This window comes from Elaeis guineensis, chromosome 8 (genome assembly GCF_000442705.2).
Source record: "Elaeis guineensis isolate ETL-2024a chromosome 8, EG11, whole genome shotgun sequence".
Classification (NCBI taxonomy): domain Eukaryota; kingdom Viridiplantae; phylum Streptophyta; class Magnoliopsida; order Arecales; family Arecaceae; genus Elaeis; species Elaeis guineensis.
This window is the reverse complement of record NC_026000.2, coordinates 14,157,952-14,176,348: the sequence shown is the minus strand read 5'-3', so window position 1 is coordinate 14,176,348 and position 18,397 is coordinate 14,157,952. Positions and strand designations below refer to the sequence as shown.

General features: G+C 37.3%; 2 protein-coding genes across 4 annotated transcripts; one reads left to right on the top strand and one right to left on the bottom strand.

Annotated features, from left to right (window-relative positions):
* Positions 1–2,731: 2,731 nt before the first annotated feature.
* On the top strand, positions 2,732–4,389 carry LOC105050198 (cysteine protease XCP2). Its single transcript, XM_010930125.4, has 4 exons — positions 2,732–3,224; positions 3,312–3,544; positions 3,636–3,776; positions 3,863–4,389. Exons 1-4 carry the CDS (start codon positions 2,759–2,761, stop codon positions 4,076–4,078), a joined length of 1,056 nt encoding a protein of 351 aa, XP_010928427.3. The 5' UTR covers positions 2,732–2,758; the 3' UTR covers positions 4,079–4,389.
* Positions 4,390–5,129: 740 nt separating this feature from the next.
* LOC105050197 (damage-control phosphatase At2g17340) lies at positions 5,130–15,947 on the bottom strand. Of its 3 annotated transcripts, none has more exons than XM_073261702.1 (12): positions 15,601–15,947; positions 13,651–13,716; positions 11,799–11,865; positions 11,605–11,667; positions 11,356–11,496; positions 8,840–8,968; positions 8,205–8,291; positions 6,293–6,367; positions 6,135–6,212; positions 5,939–6,016; positions 5,750–5,812; positions 5,130–5,641 (listed from the first exon to the last, which is right to left on the bottom strand). In XM_073261702.1, exons 1-12 carry the CDS (start codon positions 15,768–15,770, stop codon positions 5,558–5,560), a joined length of 1,101 nt encoding a protein of 366 aa, XP_073117803.1. In that variant the 5' UTR covers positions 15,771–15,947; the 3' UTR covers positions 5,130–5,557. The 3 variants fall into 3 exon arrangements, with proteins under 3 accessions (XP_073117803.1, XP_019707593.1, XP_010928425.1); XM_019852034.3 differs by having other exon boundaries at positions 11,599–11,656; positions 15,601–15,746; XM_010930123.4 differs by having other exon boundaries at positions 5,344–5,641; positions 11,599–11,667.
* Positions 15,948–18,397: the final 2,450 nt, after the last annotated feature.

Genomic DNA, 18,397 nt, shown 5'->3' with positions numbered 1-18,397 from the left:
TTCTTCAATTGGGAATTTTGCTCATCCGTACCTCCTACGGAGGTTTTATCATAATCCTTGTCAATGTTATCTCACCCTTTGTGGGTGCTTCCAACCAAGTGTAAAGTTGTCTCAATAGGACATAAAATGATGTAACCGATGGGCATGTTACAACCTTATGATTGGAAGACATACCTTATGGACTTTACTAGTTTGTTACATTGATGGGTGGACTTATCATCTTGGTGGGCATGGCAGGTAAATTGTTCTAGACACCTTACTTGGGCAAATACCCCACCAATATTTCGAGGTAAATCTTTGGCATTGACACCACCCCAATGTTTTAACCTTTTAATCTTCAGTAAATTTTAGTCTCTAATATTTGAAGCCCATATTTTTAGCCATTGGATCATAGAAGTCCATCGTTGCCTGATGGACTTCTACAATCCAAATCTTGGCCTCATGTAGGTGAGCATCAGGGACTTGTGGAGTCCTATGATCCTATCATGTAACTCAAAGGACTTGAATAGTTTACATGTGTAATAAACGCAGCCGGTTTGCCTGAGTTGTTAGAACCAAGCCCTGAAAAATGAGGAACCTTGGAGAACGCCTTTAGGAAGGTGTCCATATTATGCCGGCAGGTTTCGGTGTAACTGAGCTGGTTTGTTTTTCTTCCTACCAACCACCAATTAAAGTAGAGAAGGGCAGTTGATTTTTTGCATGGACTTTTGCCCCTTTTTTATATCAAACTATGATGTCTGGTTATGTTCCTTTGGGTGAGTCAGATAAAAGATTCACCTAACTTCAGTTGGAAGTGCCCCTGTTGCTTGTTTCAAAGAACTTTGATGCTCTGAAATGTAATGTCTATTGAACCTAGTTAAAAAGTATTTGGATTTTCTCTGGAAGAAAGCTTCTGTTAGTTCGCAAGTCAGGTTTCTCAGTGTTGGAGTATCCATCGTTTGCATGAAGCAGCAGGATTCAGCAGTTCAAGAAGTGCTACGAAAAGGATTGAGAGGCAATAGTATTCATAGAAAATCAAAGCTATTTCGTACAAGTTTACCTCTATCTAGATTCAAACAACGCGATAGTAAAAAAAATAATTTAGTCTAGAACGACACTTTAACTTGCCATGGTAGTTGTTCCTGGTGCTTTCAACACTGGAAGCAAGAAAAGGATCAGGAATTGGGATGCAAGGGTTAATGTGGCACCTAACGTAGGATGTTACTTAACGGTCAGTCAGATTTGCGGCTAGTCTGAGCATCTACCTAAAACAATTTAGCTTTTTGCTTATTTTACCTGGAGGGGTTGCTTTTTTCAAAGAAAAAGAAGGTAAGAGAGGCATCCAAACTTATTAATGTCAAAGCTAAAGTACATTACATGATGAGTTGCCAACAAGGCTTCTTAACATCACAAGGGTACCCTGCAGGTGTTGGTATTCTTAATTTTTCATTTTTCACGCACTTGTGAAATTCCTGCATCTTTGCCCTGTTTCAAGTTCATATGCTCAAATCCTGATCGGTCACTTGGTAGCTTATCAAGCTACATTTGGTAGTCAGCTTCTCACGCCTGTGTCTGAAATGGGTTACGGTGAATTGGGCCGAGGGATCTCCTTATCCAATGTTCAGAAGTTGAGAAATTCTTTGTGCACCGCCTGCGGTGTGAAAAATCCGATGCGGAGTGCATCGCCTTGTCCGATTGATCCACATAATCATCACTTTCCAATATGCATGTAATGCCCGTAGATCGACTTTTTCGTTTCAAAATTTTGTATGATAAAAATATCTTTTTCCAAAATTATGATATTTCTTCTTAAAAATTATAACATTTTTTTATAAAAATTATGACATCTCCTACATAAAAGACTAATTTTTAAGAAGAATATTTTCATCCTATAAAATTTTTAAACGAAAAAACTGACCTACTGACATTAAATGCACGTTGTGAAGCGGTGGCTACGCGGATCAATCGGATAAGACAATGCGCTCCACGTCGGATTTTTCACACTGCAGGTGGTGCACAAAGAATTTCTATCAGAAGTTCGTCGATAAGAAAAAAAAAGAGAATAAAGGAGTGCCATTCATTACAAGCAATCAGTTTTGCCAATAAGAAATAAAGAGAAAAATGACCAGATAACCGCATAGCTTTTCTTTTCTAGTATGATTCGGTAGAAGAGAACTGTGATAACAGCTAGCTAAATTTATCTGCTCAAATTGTACTGATAGTATACGGGTGGCGACTACCGTTTAGGTGAAAAGAGCCATCATGATGACATTGCTGTCCAAGGAGAATTTATGTATCACAATGGATCTTATAAGTTTAAGATGAAAATACTATTATAAGTTAAAAAAAAAAAAAAAAGAGGATGAGCATACAAATTTGCTTCACTGACAATGATATTCATGGTAAAATGATTGATCACAGGACCAAGGATAGTCTCATCGTCTCACATGGCAGATGTTGCTTGAAGCTAAACATCGAGGTACACGAGATCAGATGGGAGGCCGAGTGATGGTTGGATTATATATTGGAAGCATGGAACAAACTCTTCCCATCTCCCTTAAAAACAGGGTCTTAGGTCCCTCTTAAACCAAAATTATAATTTAATAAATGCATGCTTCAAGCGACCGACTCTTCATAAATTAAGCTTTAAGTCTTAGTAAGCTTGAACCTAAAGGCCCCAAACAATTCAAGTTCCTTGCTTGCAAGAAACAAAATAGACAAAACTATATATGAGTACCAATCTTCTATCCACCTCTCGTACAAAGAAAATCTCTCTTCCATGGAGTCCATGAAGCTCTCCCTTCTCCTTCTCTCTCTTTGCCTCACTGCATGCTCGGCGGTTCCGAAAGATTTTTCCATCGTTGGCTACTCAGAAGACGACCTGACGTTGCAAGAGAGACTGATCGATCTCTTCGAAACATGGATGGCCAAACACAGTAAGTCCTACGCCAACCTCGAAGAGAAACTGCGGAGGTTTGAGATCTTCAAAGACAATCTGAAGCACATCGACGAGACGAACAAGAAGAGGAGCAGCTACTGGCTTGGGCTGAATGAGTTCGCAGACATGAGCCATGAGGAGTTCAGGGGGAAGTATCTCGGACTGAAGCCTCACTTGCCAGGTGAAAGGGATGCCACATCCAAGTCCTCAAAGCCTTTCATGTGCGAGAATTCTGTGCCCCTGCCCAAGTCGGTGGATTGGAGAAAGAAGGGAGCAGTGACCCAAGTGAAGAACCAAGGAGCTTGTGGTAAGAGCTATCATCACCACAATCATCTTTCTATACTATACAACATTTTATGTAAGGCTATAAGATGAAGTATCTTACTGTGGACAGGGAGTTGCTGGGCTTTCTCGACGGTGGCGGCGGTTGAGGGCATCAACCAGATAGTGACAGGGAACTTGACGTCGCTGTCTGAGCAGGAACTGATCGACTGCGACAATACATTCAACAGCGGGTGCAATGGAGGGTTGATGGACTCCGCCTTTGCGTTCATCGTTGCTAATGGACTCCGCAGTGAGGAAGACTACCCTTACCTCATGGAGGAGGGCACCTGTGAGGAAAAGAGGGTGATCCACAGCACGCTCAATTCTCCATGTCATGAAGGAAAGCAGTTCTGTGGTTATCTGGTTACAATATCTTTTGTTTTGTGTTCTTCAGGTTCATCAAAGAGTCGTAACCATCAGCGGCTATCAGGATGTGCCGGTGAACAGCGAACAGAGCCTGCTCAAGGCGTTGGCCCACCAGCCTGTTAGTGTTGCCATAGAGGCCTCTGGCAGGGACTTCCAGTTCTACACAGGGGTAAGACTCGCAGTGATTTAGAGAACACATTAGATCTGTAGCCCTTTCTTCACGGGAATGTGCTGATGAAAGGCTCTGGATTTCAGGGTGTTTTTGATGGAGCTTGTGGGACCGAACTGGATCACGGACTGACAGCTGTTGGGTATGGATCGTCCAAGGGCCAAGATTACATCATTGTGAAGAACTCATGGGGACCGAAATGGGGAGAGAAAGGGTACATTAGGATGAAGAGGAACATAGGGAAACCTGAAGGGCTGTGTGGCATAAACACGATGGCTTCTTATCCTACGAAAAAAAAATGAGAAGCTGGAGTTTATGCTCAAGGATGATTTTCCATAACCCTATCAAGATTATTACATCTTATCTACACTCCACTTGCGCTCAGATGCAATCTTCAAATTTATTGGATGGATTTTATTGCATTAGCAGTCCACGAATTTCGATGTAAAGCACCTACTGTCATATAACACGAATAGTAAGTTCAAAAAGTAAGATATCATGAATAAGAAATGGGCAGCTGCGATCATGGGCAGGGATGGTATTCCAGAACCCCATCAATGTTGTTGCATTTATCAAAATACCCATTGTACCAGTGATCGGTCCTAATTACAGAATGTAGAAAAATGGATTTTACAGCTCTAGCACTCTACTAATTTCATTGCACAACACCAAGTATCGCAATATTTTGACATGTAAAATTTCTAAAAATACAAATAAAACATCATGAATTTGCAGCACATCCAACTGAAGCCTAAGTAAATGATTAAATTATGAAACATCAAAACATTCACATACTCTAAATTTCTTTTATCGTACAGTCGTCTGGTACTTGATAAGAGCGAAAAAGTAAACGAACTTCCTAAGTAATGGTGGATACGGCTTTATTCTAGCAGGGTATTGGGTCCAAGCCGGCTGGAAGTTGGATGCATGCAATAAACATAACAGAAGCTAAAGATTTGGTGATCCAATGCCCGAAAAGCTTGTCGACTATGTACAAATATAGAACCAAACAACCACACAGGATCTTAAAAAATGAAAGCAGAACAAGAATACAAGATTCATTAAACTGACCTTGAAAGCATGAGACAGAAATCAATAATTATGAGGTACAGTTCTGCAAGGGCTCATAGAACACACTGATGCAAACACAGTATAAGGTATAGATCAAGCAGCATTATATTTGCAGAATGTCCCATTCATCTACCATTTCACTGGTGATACATATCAGATAATTACCAGCAATGAAGTTCAACATAATAATAATACTGGAAGAAAAATAAAATAAAATAAAACTGAGAGAAAAAATGCTCCTATGTTAAACTGGAACTGTTAAATTCTAGGGAAAAATTCATCTGTTACAATGTATATCTGGAACTTGACATACATGTATGAATGCATTATTGTAAAATTAAAGCATTCTTGGAATATTCTCCATCAATACAAATACGTTGAACTGGAACTGTTAAATTCCAGGGCAAAATTCATCTGTTAAAATGTATATCTGGAAGCTGACATGCATGCGTGAATGCATTATTGTAAAATTAAGGCATTCTTGGAATATTCTCCATCAATACAAAACAATTTTGCTACTCTTTTTATTTGTAAAGCAATCCGACCCTATTACACTGCAAAATAGTACATCTAGTCATTTGTCCCTGTCATGGGCTTGACCAGACTTTTCTTTTCCTGTATGCTTAGAGTGAAAACCTTGGTGTAGATTATGTAGCTTATGGGAGTTGCACACAATAAGAATAGAAGAAAATGATTGTCTTAAAGCCGCCTCAGTAATTTGAAACCTCGTTGTACTTGAACACACAATCATAAAGCCTCCCTCCCAAGAACTGAGCAACCTCTGGATGCTTGACCTGGAGAATAAATAAAAAGGAAAAAAGCAAAAGCTAAGTTGGGCTTCTTAACCATATAGCAAGATTTGGCAAGTCATATAAAAAAATTATCACACTACAGAATGATACCATCCCAATCTTGATTGAATCACATTTCATTTGAGCATAAAGGTTAGTCTCTATTGCCCTTCCCTGCGTGCAGAAAAAAGGATGGCATTTAAACACAAGATTCTATTACTTGATCGGTCAAATTTTAAAATTCTCAATAAAAAAGTTCGAAATTTCCCCTCAATCCAAATATTCAACAACATAGTATACCATTCCCTCCAATATGACCAGGTCTGCATCACTTGCCAGATATGCTAGCTCTGGTGATACACTTGTAAGATCAATGACCTGGAAGTCATAGAACTCAGATCAGACCATGAAAAAAAAAAAAAATACCCCAACTAGCTGGTTAAGTTTGTATAGCCTGCGATATAAATGGAGAATTGCACCATAATCATCTTCTTACCGGCAAATCATTGCCAGAATTCGCAACAAGAAGACCAGATGCATCAACACCCACAAGCTGCCCGTTTTCATCCTTCAGCTGATAACATGTCATCAAAAACATCAGAATTAGATCTATTCACATGCGGCAATTTTGTACATCAATGCAATCTCCACTACCTTTGAAATAATATCAATCAACTCAGGATATGTAACATCATTGATTGAAGGCAAGTCATTAGCTGCTAGAACCACCTGCATCAGGATAAAAAAAAGGTAAAGCTGTTGTTAAGAAATAACTGACAGTGTCTGCTATAGATAGGAACAGGAAAAGGTAAGTTGCATGTTTTTATCTATAAAATTAAAAGGACAATTGCACAATTAACCATCAAGACTGCATATCAGAGGGCAAAAGTTATGCCTGTAATTTAGAAAGTGATGGAGCACAACTGCACACGGAAGAGTCAGCATGAGCAACAGACTAAAATTCTAGGTTCTAAGATTTTCACTACCACCATCCCATGCCAGTGCACATGTCACAGCTGTAGTCATCATAATATGAATAGGGGAGGTAGAGGCCTTGTCATATCCCAGGGCTCTGATATCGAAGACCAGCAGTTTCAATATCAAAAGGCCAACTTCCATATCAGTGCAATACTTTCTGTAGCATAAAGCAACCTGCTTTCTTGTCCTGAACGGCAATATCGTCAACAAGGAAAGCATAATCAAATGCCATTTCTTTGATCAAGTGAAAACAGCATCAAGCCTTCCATGCCATCAGCACATTCACCACTCCAAACAGAAGCCAAACAAACCTTCACCTTTCAACAAGAATCAGTTTCATGCCCTCTGATGTCATTGCACAACACTATGTCATTGCTCAAAACTTACTGTCCAATACTTGGTTTGACCATATGCTAAAACTGTTGGAAAACAGAAGGTGTGGTTCAATGTATTTGATCTCATAAGGACATATTTAAGTTTTCAGAACTTCTCACGAATTTATATAAAGTGATCAATAGCATGAGTCTAAATGAGTTATCATTTTCTTGGATTGGCATAATGTTTGCAACAAATTAAGTTCCATATGAGGATAGATATATAAAGCTATGATAAATGAAACGAGCAGAAGCCCAGGTCTCTGTTGATATATTCCTATGATAAGACCTATATAGTTTTTGTCCTCAAAACCATTGTAATAGTCCATGAAGACAAATTATTTCATTTGTTAGTCTTTTTAAGAATCAAATAATTTCTAGGCAAGAAAGTAAAAGCAGATGCTTGGGGTAAGCTGAAGTGGATGCATCATAAATCTACAAATTTTAATATCTAGTATACTCAAATGGAGTAAGACCAATAAATCCAGATAAAATGGTTATGTGCGTCAAATATTGAAGGGGGCTTAGTAAGCTTGCAAACTAATTGAGGAAAGCACATGATAGGCAGTAAAAAAGGCTATGATAACAGAAATGCAAATTGTTGGGATTTGGAAAAGCTGTAACAGTGATCATATATATAGCCCTTATTGGAATGAATAGTGAAATTCATTTGAATGATCCCTCATTGTTGGGTAAGACATAAACGTAAAGCACCCACTACAGCTAAGATTTTTCAGTAACAATAAAAGATATCGGCATCAATAGTATGTGAAATTAGAACAGCAAAGAGAGATGCATTAACAGAAGTGAAGAATCACAAAACCTCATTCATGAACAAACTAAACCAGCTGAGAGTGAAAGATTAAGCATTAAACTAGGTAGAGCACTGCATGTCAAGTTTCTGTAAAGAATGGTAATTCAGTCAAAAAATCATACTAAAGGACAATGAAGTGCCTCTTTGATTCAATTATTATAGGATTGCTCTTTTTTTTCGGGTGAGATATTATAAAATTTTGGTTGCTAACATGGTGCATAAATATCTCTAGTACTCCAGAACTACCATAATAAAAGTTACAAGTAGAAGGTGCTACCTAAATAACTAGTATGAGTGAAAAGAAAGTTCTAAATTTAACCACACACCCACAAAAACATGAGGGGTGATTCTTTTATCTTCATTACAGATACAAAACGGACTAATTGGTGGAGAGATAGACCTTTGTTCCACGGCAGAGTAACTCTCTTGCAAATGGCAATATACCCAGTATAATATCTGCACCAGAATTATCAACAAAAATGACAGCCTGTCATGAAAAAAAAGAAGCTTGTTTGTCATCCAGCATTTGATGGAATTTCAGCAACATAACAATTTGGCAAGGATCCTTATAGGCACACAAATTTAGAGCCTGTAGACTCTGGAAAAATGCTCCACATTATGTGGTTCCCTAGTATAATGTTAATAAATTGATTCAAAAAAAAATGATGCAACCATGAACCTTGCATGTATGATAATGTTCAAATTTATGTAGGATTGGCAGTAGAACTAACATGAGTTAAACTTAACCATGGGGTTAGAGCAACAAGGCCCACAACCATTTGTAGCAGAAGTTGATTTCAGGATGCACTTATTGTTCAAATGGATTTTGTTCCACAGATACACTAGTAAGTCAATATGCATAGCACACAAAACCTGATTCCACTGGTTCTATAAGTTGTATCAAGTTGATCAGAAGTGCACGATTCAACCATGCTCAAAGTAGATGAAAATCCCAAATTGATCTAAAAGTACGACGGTGTGACACCATCAAACAAGTGGAATAGAGAAAATGTGGAAACAAGAAATTAGGCTTACCTTTTTCCAAGACTTCTTAATCCATTTCATTTTAAACACATCCAAGTCATCAATAACCCAAGGCCGAGGGACAAGATTCTGACAACTTGCCAAAAAGGACATGCCATCCTTTGCAAAAACTTCTGCAAGCTTCAAGAATTATGAAAAAAACAAAAAGGACAAAAGGTGTGTCAAATCAAATTCTGCATCAAATCAAATTCTGCATAAATCCAAGATGTTGCAGAAAAATGTCCGAAAAACAAAGAAAGTAAATGTCACAGTTTTTGAGATTATCTCCGTACACAATTCAAATGAATGGACTCCAAAACGTGAACTACTTAAGAATAAAGGCATCAAAAGGAATTGGTTCAGACATCTAATGAATTGAGGCACCCTTTGAATTGCACTTGCAAAGACACATACTGCATTAGCATGTTCAGGATGATAAAAGGGCATGTTTCATGTGCGCAATATGTCCTCTATCAATCATCTGAAGTATATGGCGTGCATAATAGGCCTTAATGAAAATTTTCTTCTGCAAACCTCTTGAGGAAACGTTCTGAGCCCCTTCATGTAAGATTTAATTTACCCTTAAGAGTACTTTCCCCAGTTATTTAGGAAAAATCATGCCTTTCTTGACGAAAGTAAAAATTATAAGTTTACAGCAGTGAAATTGGATGAGTAAACTCGGTGAATGAAGTTTAAAGATCCAAGTTTGAACAAAATTTGTGCATTATAAACATTCGATGAATTTTCCACAATGGTTTTGAATGGATTCTCCTCAATGCAGGTATTCAAATTATTCCATTACACTGATGGAAGAAAAACAGGAGTTTTTGTCTAGCAGATGTACTGAAAATTTTAAACATTTTATGGAGGATCATGTTTTCAAGGTACAAACATTTCTAGAAAAGCAAATGCACGAATTTCTTGCGAATGATGGAGCTTAAAGAAATGTTAATTGCAGACGGTGATGAACAATCAATTTGCAAAATTTTACTTTTGTTGGTTTCTCTTGTATGTTTTATTCAAAATTGTGTGGACAAATCATATGATTGGTTAGCAGCCATTCTTCACATAATTTGCTTTCATTCTTATCAAAGATGGAGGAAATGACCTATAAAATCTTAAAGAGATATTGAGGTATTAGCTAGAAAGGTAATTTATAAGCACCATGGGAAAAAGTCCAATGCCATCTTCAATAAGATGTCATCACACCAGCATTTTCCCTATAAGCCTTAGCTTGCTAAATCTGCCAAAGGTGGCCTGATGTGCTTATCAGGCTAGCAAGAAATGTTATCTTTAAGGATAAAATATGTGTGGCATACTTTCTTTTAGTTTGCCAAGCATTGACAGAAAGATCCACTAGCACTTATTTTGTTAAGGTGGTGGTGGAATATCAGGAATTGGAAGACTGGAGAATCTTAGCAGCAAAGAGAAGCAACCTCGCTTTCTTTGTTAGCTTGCACCAGTAAGGACTACATTGTGCTGCAACATAAAAACTATATAAAGCGTTATTCCTTATGCTAAGAGAAGCTTTAAAGTGTTGGTCCATCAGTAGACATGTCCTACTTCAAATATGGAAGTGCTTATGTACATCTGTGAGGAAAAAGATTAAAAGAAACAGAAAGTCATAAGGCATAACTGTATGACATAGAAAAAAAACTTCACATCATGTCATACATTGCGAGCATTTGTCACTAATTCTGCAGTTTCTGATGTCAGTTTTGAAATTTTGAATCCAGTGTTACATTACTAGTGCAACATATATATATCAAAGGCATTCCATAAATAGGAATATATATGGTGTCTTCTGGGGAAAAATATACAGTAGAGAAGAAATGCATGCTTGAGCACATTAACACACAATCAACCAATCCATCCCATTAAACACAGCAGTGTCTACCCACATTAGGAAAGGAAGCAGAGATTGACCAAATCTGATGTATCCAACAATTGTTTCTTCCTTAATCCTCAGATATAAGAAACCCTATTACAATAAGAGAGCAATAAAACCCATGCAGGCATGCATAAATATATATGTAAGTACATGTGCATCTGTGTATGGTTACTAGTCTACCAACCATTGAATTGAAGCACCTAATGCTCAAGGAAAACTATAATTTGTTGTCAACCCACTCATACACAACTTCTTACATCAATACTTCCAAGAACCCTGCACCACCCCCAAACCGACCCAACAGGAGAAAGAGAAAAAAGAAAAGTCTCTATGTTCCTCCTGGTATTCTTTTCCCTGAAATAAGTCATTTTTAACCCTGGCAATCCACCAACTTCATCCACACACTGATTTCACAACTAGATCGCCCCCAACCCACAAACTCCAAAACTATGGACCCTAGGGACCCACCCAAGACCGTTAGATCTTCCAATCTCAGCAGCCTCAATAAGGTGAGAAAAAGAATGATATAACAGAGGGCAGAGAGGGGGGAAAGGGCTTGGTAGCTGGTGGTCGTGATGTGCAGAGTGTGAGTGCATGTGTCTGTTTCGTGAGCTCTTGTCACCAAAAGATAATATACCTGAGCAGATCCCAAATCAAATATGTTGCCAGCCAATATTCCCCTAATCAAGTTCTCTACACGTTTACCCTCATCTTCAATAGCATCATTAAGCCGAACAACATCCTTAAAGAGGGAAATAGCTTTTGCATTCTCCTCATCCTGCAGGCAGATAATTAGGATATCATAGATTTACAATTATAATTAATATTGCAGATGAGATAAAACAGCATCCAATTCTCCAAGAAAAATCTAAACATTTACCTTCACCTTCTTAAATATATCTGTAAATCCCAATTCTCTAAGGACTTGCTCACGAAGCCTGCAAAGGAGCTAAATTACCTTGGAAGCATTAGACCCAGCTTGTTTAAGCTTTATTGAGATTTACAACAATAACAGATGCAAGCACCACAGAAACAAGAGACAAGCATCATGCGAATCGATTTAGACAATAACTGGCTTACAGTGCAATCTGGTGGCCCACCATGACTTTCAGGATTTTTCTTCAAGTCCTCAAGAATTGCTGTGTATCTTCATTGATGCCCCAAGACAAGAAGATCAACCAAATTAGACAAGGTTACAAGTTGTACTTAATTTGAAATTTCATTCGAATGTCTTGTTCCTACTGACACAGGTTCAAAAAGATAGAGGGAAAAGAGTGATATGAGATGCAGGTAAAGTTGCCTGGATTTCATATGTCCTTCATATCTTCATGCATGCCATAATACAAGAAGAGCAATCAAAAATTGTATAAGGCTACAACTTACACTTGTTCATTTGAATGCCTTGTTCATACCACCATAGATTCAAAAAGAAAGAAGGAAAACAATGATATAAGATGCAGAGAAAGTTGCCCATAATTCATATGTCAACAATTGGCAGTAAACATGTAACCGCATGAAAATATTACAATTTGCAAGCAGTATACAATTCACATAATACAAATTAAAATCTTTATCAGAGAACTTTAAGAATTTATTTTTTTTTATTTTTCTACTTAGAAAAATAAAAAAAATGTAGTAACAGTTAAAATTGCTACAAAAGAACAGCAAAGAAAGAAAGAAAGAAGGAATAGACAACACTTTCAAAGACAGCAGAAAGCGAAATAATAGTTATGGACAGTATTTCAGAGAAAATAAATATCATAAATGTAGTTCTTTGAAACTCCAACACATAGGACATGCAATCCTATGAGCACTTCTGTATACATTCAATTGCTTGTCCTAAATGTCAGTTCTGATTTATGTCGATTCTCAATCAGAAACACATTGAGTACATGCATTTTATGACAATAAATCCTTAGCAAACAGAAAAGGCAAACATTAGAATCTTCATATGGCAAGGTTAGATTTAGAGAACCTAAAGAATTTACTGGTTCTGTACCAAAAAAAAAAAAAAGTATTTACTTGTTTGTGCATGCCTTTTGAGATAGCAGTTTCTTTCGCTTCTAAATAATAGTGATGAGCTTTAATTTCTTCCTTTCCTTTGCCAATAGATAGAACTCACCAAGTAAAAAGTTATTTAAACTATACAAAAAACCAGTTCTACTAAGGGTGTGTTTGGGTGGACGGCTAAATCATGATATATCATGACTCCACATTATTTTTGATACCATAAGTCATGGTTTTGTAATGTTGGGTTTTGGTTGTTCAAATGGAATCTTCTAAAAGCACTAATAATTATGAAATTGAAATTTCTATTTTGGGTAGAACTTTCCAAAGCCATTTTTTATCTTCGTTATCTCGACTTTTCTTTCATTCTTCAGGCTTCTCTTTTTAACAATCAAATCCTTTCTGAAACATCTCAACTTTTAAACTTTAAGAAATTTAAAATTGAAAAAAAATAAATCATGGATTGAAATTAGATACCTCCACATATAAATCACGGATAAAATCAGAAAGCATCAGGAGACTAAGTTCTCCATATGAAAAAAAAATTAAAAATACACTCAAAAAGCCAAGAAAATCAAATAAGTCACATAAAATGAACAAAACCTGCCCTGCTATGACCAGCTTCAGATTCCATTATTCGAAATCTGATAAAGATAGGGTTCTCAGAGCTGAATTAAGAGTTCAAATTCATAGAAAATGAAAAAAAATGAATATTTATTAAAAAATCTTCCTTGGATGGATATCATTCGATAATTTCATGGTTATCAAATTTTACTTTAGCAAGCAATTGTAAGTCTATGTGTATTTCTAAATCATTCTACCCCCTAATATATAATAAACATACTGGCATATTTACCATATCTGAAAAGAAACATAGCTTGACAAAAACCAGATCTAAAACTAGAATCAAAAGATGAAACACTACCTCTGAGCAAATTTTTCAGCTTTGACAGGGGCATCAGAAACTGTAGGGTCATTCTCTGCTCGTTGCCTGCATCAAAGCCAGTTAAGAAAGTATAACATACGCCATCTCTTCCCATAAGCATGATCATATAAAGGCAAATTACTTACCAATAAAGCATGAAGCAAAGAAAGACTTAAAATGAACATCGGCAGTTTCGTACAAGTCTTAGTTAACAGCATCTTATCAAGAACAAGGAGTTTATTTTTCATCTACAAAATTGCTAACTAGAAAGTTTAAATATTGCCCTAAAACATTGCTTTGTGCTTTCACAAATGCAATTCTGCCAGTTGCTCTCCTAATGTTGATCTTGTGCCTTATTAACAGGAAAAGCCACTAAATGGACAGTTGATTTTACAAATTTTGTCAGTCCTGCGATGAATCTTCTTCCATTATGGTTACACCAGAACATTGTATGGATCCTTAGACCCAGGGTATCCTACTTCTAAATAGTAATATATACAACTAATCTCTTTATATCTATGAACGACATATGCTATCTCATGCTCAGTGAGCTGCATGTATGCTACCTCAACTCTTTCAAGCCCTTTGTCCATTTGAAAACAGTAGTCTTGCTTTGCTAAGGAATACTTCTACTTCACCTCCATTAAACCCAATGGGCAACACAAGGCAATTGAACTCAAACACAACCAGTGGTTATTGGCAAAAACTGAGTAGGCTGGCCTGGCTGTAGAAAAACTGTACAATAGAAGTGGTGACTACAAATGAAAAACAACCAACAGCTAGAAAACAACTTGGCTGACGTCAGGAGATTGAATGACTGCTGCAAAAATTAGAATCAAATAGCTAGAAAAGGAACTGAAATTAGTAAAGGGTGAAATAAGTCAGCAGAAGAAGAAGAAAAAAATTATGGAAGGGTTTGCTTTCATTTATGGTAGTATTTGAACTGGTTTGTGCTAGTTTGTTTTCTAACCAATCATAGTGCATATATAGAATATAGATACTGATCAAATTACCTATATCAGGCTTCTATAAAAAATGATATTTACCTCATAAATGGAAGGCAACCATCATGCATATATTGCAACGTAATACTAGGGAAGTGATGATTCAATCCTATGATCAGATTAGAAAGAATAAACCCAAATTTGGGATCATTTTCTGAATATAAATAAGGAACTGATGTGAAAAGATAACTAAATTCATAATGAATAAAGATCCCTAATAGCTCTAAATTAAGGAAAAAAATGAAAGAAAACAAGAAAGCTACCATAATAAAAGAAAACCAGGAATTCTTATCCAATTTCTGTCTATCAGCTACATATTAAAGCAGTACATAACATAGACTACAAAACTCTTTTATGCTAGTATTTGAATTACAACAAAATCCAATTGGTTTTCAAATTTTTAGGAACTTGTTCATCACTAACAAACCTTCATCACATGTCATAAGCAACCTCCTTAGAATTTTGAAGTACTATGTTCACGAAAAAAGAAAGATGAGATTTAGGGTTTAGGGAGCTGAAATCTAAAGAGAAGAGAGGAATTTTCATATCTTCGCAATCATATGTCATCTTCATTATTTGGCAACTAAAATCTTATAATTCTCTATCTTCAAGAAGGATCAGATTGATGTATCCAGTTGTAATATGTTTTGAGAGCAAAGACATGATGTTTCCACTACAAACAATGAATTGCAATTGTACTTACAGTAAACTTCTTCAAGTTTGTCCGCAACCAAATGTACTTTGGGAAAGAAGAAGGATCATAACATAAACAATTATTCAATCAAAACTTAATAACTAATTCAGCCGACATGCAAGCACCTATTAAAAATCAAAGCAATAAAACAAAAATTTCATGCAAGAACAGCATTTATCTAAAGATAAGACAAGTTTGAAACAAAAAGAAATGTTCAGAGATCGAGAGCAGTAATTTAAAGAAAATGGCGACCTGAAGGAGGGCACGGAGTTGAGGAAGAGATCAATCCACTGGATCTCGACCGGCGTCGCCTTTCGGGGATTGTCGGAGGGGAACCGGTATGGAATCGTGCAGGCCCTGTAGTTGGACTCGATCGGCGTCTGGAGGAGTGGAAACGGCACCGATGGAGACGAGCTCTCCATTCCTCTCTTGCTCTTCTTCTATTGCCCACGTCCTTTAGGGTTAAGATCGAGGGTTAGGCTTTCGTCTCGCTCTGTCGCTTTGCCTTACCCCCGAACCAAAAAGAGGCAAAAATTATAAAATCGTCGTGCGAGTTGCAAAACTGCGATAGAAAGGGACCGAGAGACGGAGAAAGGTAGAGGCTCCATGGAGGGCGGAAGCGACTTAAAATGTGCTCGACTTTCCAAAAACGTTATAAATTAACGGCGTTATAACGTCACACTCGCCATTACAACCGCTTCGGAGATTCCCTGCATGATATTACCACAGGAATTCAGGAAGGGTACTTACGTAATGATCTGATAATTATTTATTAAGATGAAAGATATATAATAGAAATAAAGACTGTTCTTTTCAACCAAAGGCAAGGATGTTACTTTAAAATTTATATTATTAATTGAAAATATTAAAATAATAAGAAAATAATTTCATTTGATTAATACTTAAAATAATTTTTATTTAGTCAATGGTGATCAAGGCAAGCAATGCCATGATCTTCATTATATGATTACCTTTTGATTATAATCGTAAATCATAGTTGTTATAAGTATGATCATTTAATATAAAATAATTGTAGTTTGGATAGATTTGGATAAATAATGGCCACTATGGTGATTAAGGTTGGAGATTGGATGGATTAGTGCGGTTGATGAAGTGCTAGGAATAGCTTGAAAAAGAAGCATAAATGAGAGGAGGTGGTGGCTATGGCATAGGCGAGGTATGAGAACTTTCACAATGCTCTGCAAGTTCAATTCCCCTCGCACCTCCCTCATGTCACCGATTGCTTTGATTTCATCACGTTCCGCTAGAGCTGTATATCTACATAAGATTGAAAACCATCAAGGATTCAAGCATTCATTTGCATGTTTATCTAATTTAATACACCATCAACATAAGGCAAACCATACGTAATGAAGTTATTGGGTCTATCCAAAGATATTTTGTTCAATATTTGCCAAGCCTCACATGATATTGTCAATACCTAATTGACATCACACAACCTGCAGAATAATTCTTAATGTTGACCCAAAAATCTATCTGGAGCCGCAGACGCTGGAGCAAGACGACATCTGATGGATCGATGGCAGCCGAACCTGCAAAAAAAATTCTGTCAGAGGTGGCTCCGACGGAGACCCTCCAACGCTCAAACTAGATTCATGCGCAACCGGTGGGAAAAAATATTTGTGAGAGAAAAAGGAGAAGTACCTTTTGATCCCTACTTTACCTTTATTTATATTTGAAGATTGGAGCCGTGGGAGAATATGAGTAGTCACAGATATTATATTTCTCATTAAATGTTCTTTGAAAGTAGTGTCTGGCTATGCTACCTCATGGCATGTGGGGAGCTTGGGAGGAGGGAGAAAAAGTCCTAGAGTTTTCTTCTTTTTGTCCCTCATGATGTTCTGAAAAACTGTTCTTGGCCCTTTGATTTTTTAAGGGCTGGAAGATGATATCGCTATATATCAAATGGGAGCCATCCTCATTAATGGTTTATCCATGGCTATTGTCCTTTTTTAAATGGGATAACATAACAGAAACTATCATAACACCTTTTGGGGGCTAATAACCAAAGCCTAAGGCTAGAGGCCGATGTCAGGATCGGTAGCCGATGTAGGGATCATTGCCGCCATGGGTTCGTCGATCGAGATGGGGTTCAGACATATGCAAAGGGTATGGGCACCGATGAGCCAAAGCTGGATGTGCTAACGCATCTCTCTTCTTCTTCCTTTCCCACCATTTTTTCTCTCTCCAGCCTCATCTTCTTTTTTCTTTGTCTTTGCTTGTGATGGGATGTGAAAGAGGAAGGCAATTAATACCTCCATTGGGTCCAGTTGACTCAAGAGCAGACATATAATGGTTGGGGTAGTTCAAAGATTCTCCAACCCACACTTTCGACCAATATATATCTTCGGCCAACCCGAGAATACCCCCAACAATAACCCCCCTTGCCCCCAAGTCTGAGTCATAACCAGATCGGATGAAGGAAGTACTACTAATTTGTCGAAGATGTGCTGAGATCATCCCTTTACTTTGGCTTTTGAGGGATCCATCACATAAAAAAATCTTAGATGTCTGCCATGTTAGAATGCTTGCACAGCTAATTTGAACCTCAGTATTAGAAAGGTACCAGTTAGGTCTTTCATGACTCTTTGTTGACTTTTTATCAGCTATATTATTGACCGATGACATAGAACATAAGATTTCTTCATCCTCACATAAACAAGTACCCATGGTGGTCTCAGCATTCTGTTGGTCGTTGAAGATAATTCTGAGGATGTTTTCTTCTCTTTCAGGCCAATTACATCTTCTACAGACATCTCACCATTGAACTGACTTTATATTTACATGTAACTCCTCATCTTCAAGTTGTAAAAGAGAACCAGATCCAACTCTTGAACTGCCAATAGATGACCCTTTGGAGGATGGCAGAAGTTCATGTTGAATCACATGACCAGATGGAGAGTAAACCAAAAGATGGTCCAGCGAATAGGCCTTTGGGGTGATCAGTAGACTATCACGGTATACAAAATTATGGAAGACATCAGCAATAGCACATGACATACATGCAGGAATCATAGGGCTATGAGCC

Excerpts from the sequence above, each read along its gene's own strand:
- LOC105050197 (XM_010930123.4), bottom strand. The coding sequence starts at position 15,770 with ATGGAGAGCTCGTCTCCATCGGTGCCGTTTCCACTCCTCCAGACGCCG. Across the intron at positions 8,292-8,839 it reads TTAAGAAGTCTTGGAAAAAG|GCTGTCATTTTTGTTGATAA; the intron begins GTAAGCCTAATT and ends TTTTCATGACAG. Across the intron at positions 6,017-6,134 it reads ATTCTGGCAATGATTTGCCG|GTCATTGATCTTACAAGTGT; the intron begins GTAAGAAGATGA and ends TATGACTTCCAG.
- LOC105050198 (XM_010930125.4), top strand. The coding sequence starts at position 2,759 with ATGGAGTCCATGAAGCTCTCCCTTCTCCTTCTCTCTCTTTGCCTCACT. Across the intron at positions 3,225-3,311 it reads GAAGAACCAAGGAGCTTGTG|GGAGTTGCTGGGCTTTCTCG; the intron begins GTAAGAGCTATC and ends TACTGTGGACAG. Across the intron at positions 3,777-3,862 it reads ACTTCCAGTTCTACACAGGG|GGTGTTTTTGATGGAGCTTG; the intron begins GTAAGACTCGCA and ends TCTGGATTTCAG.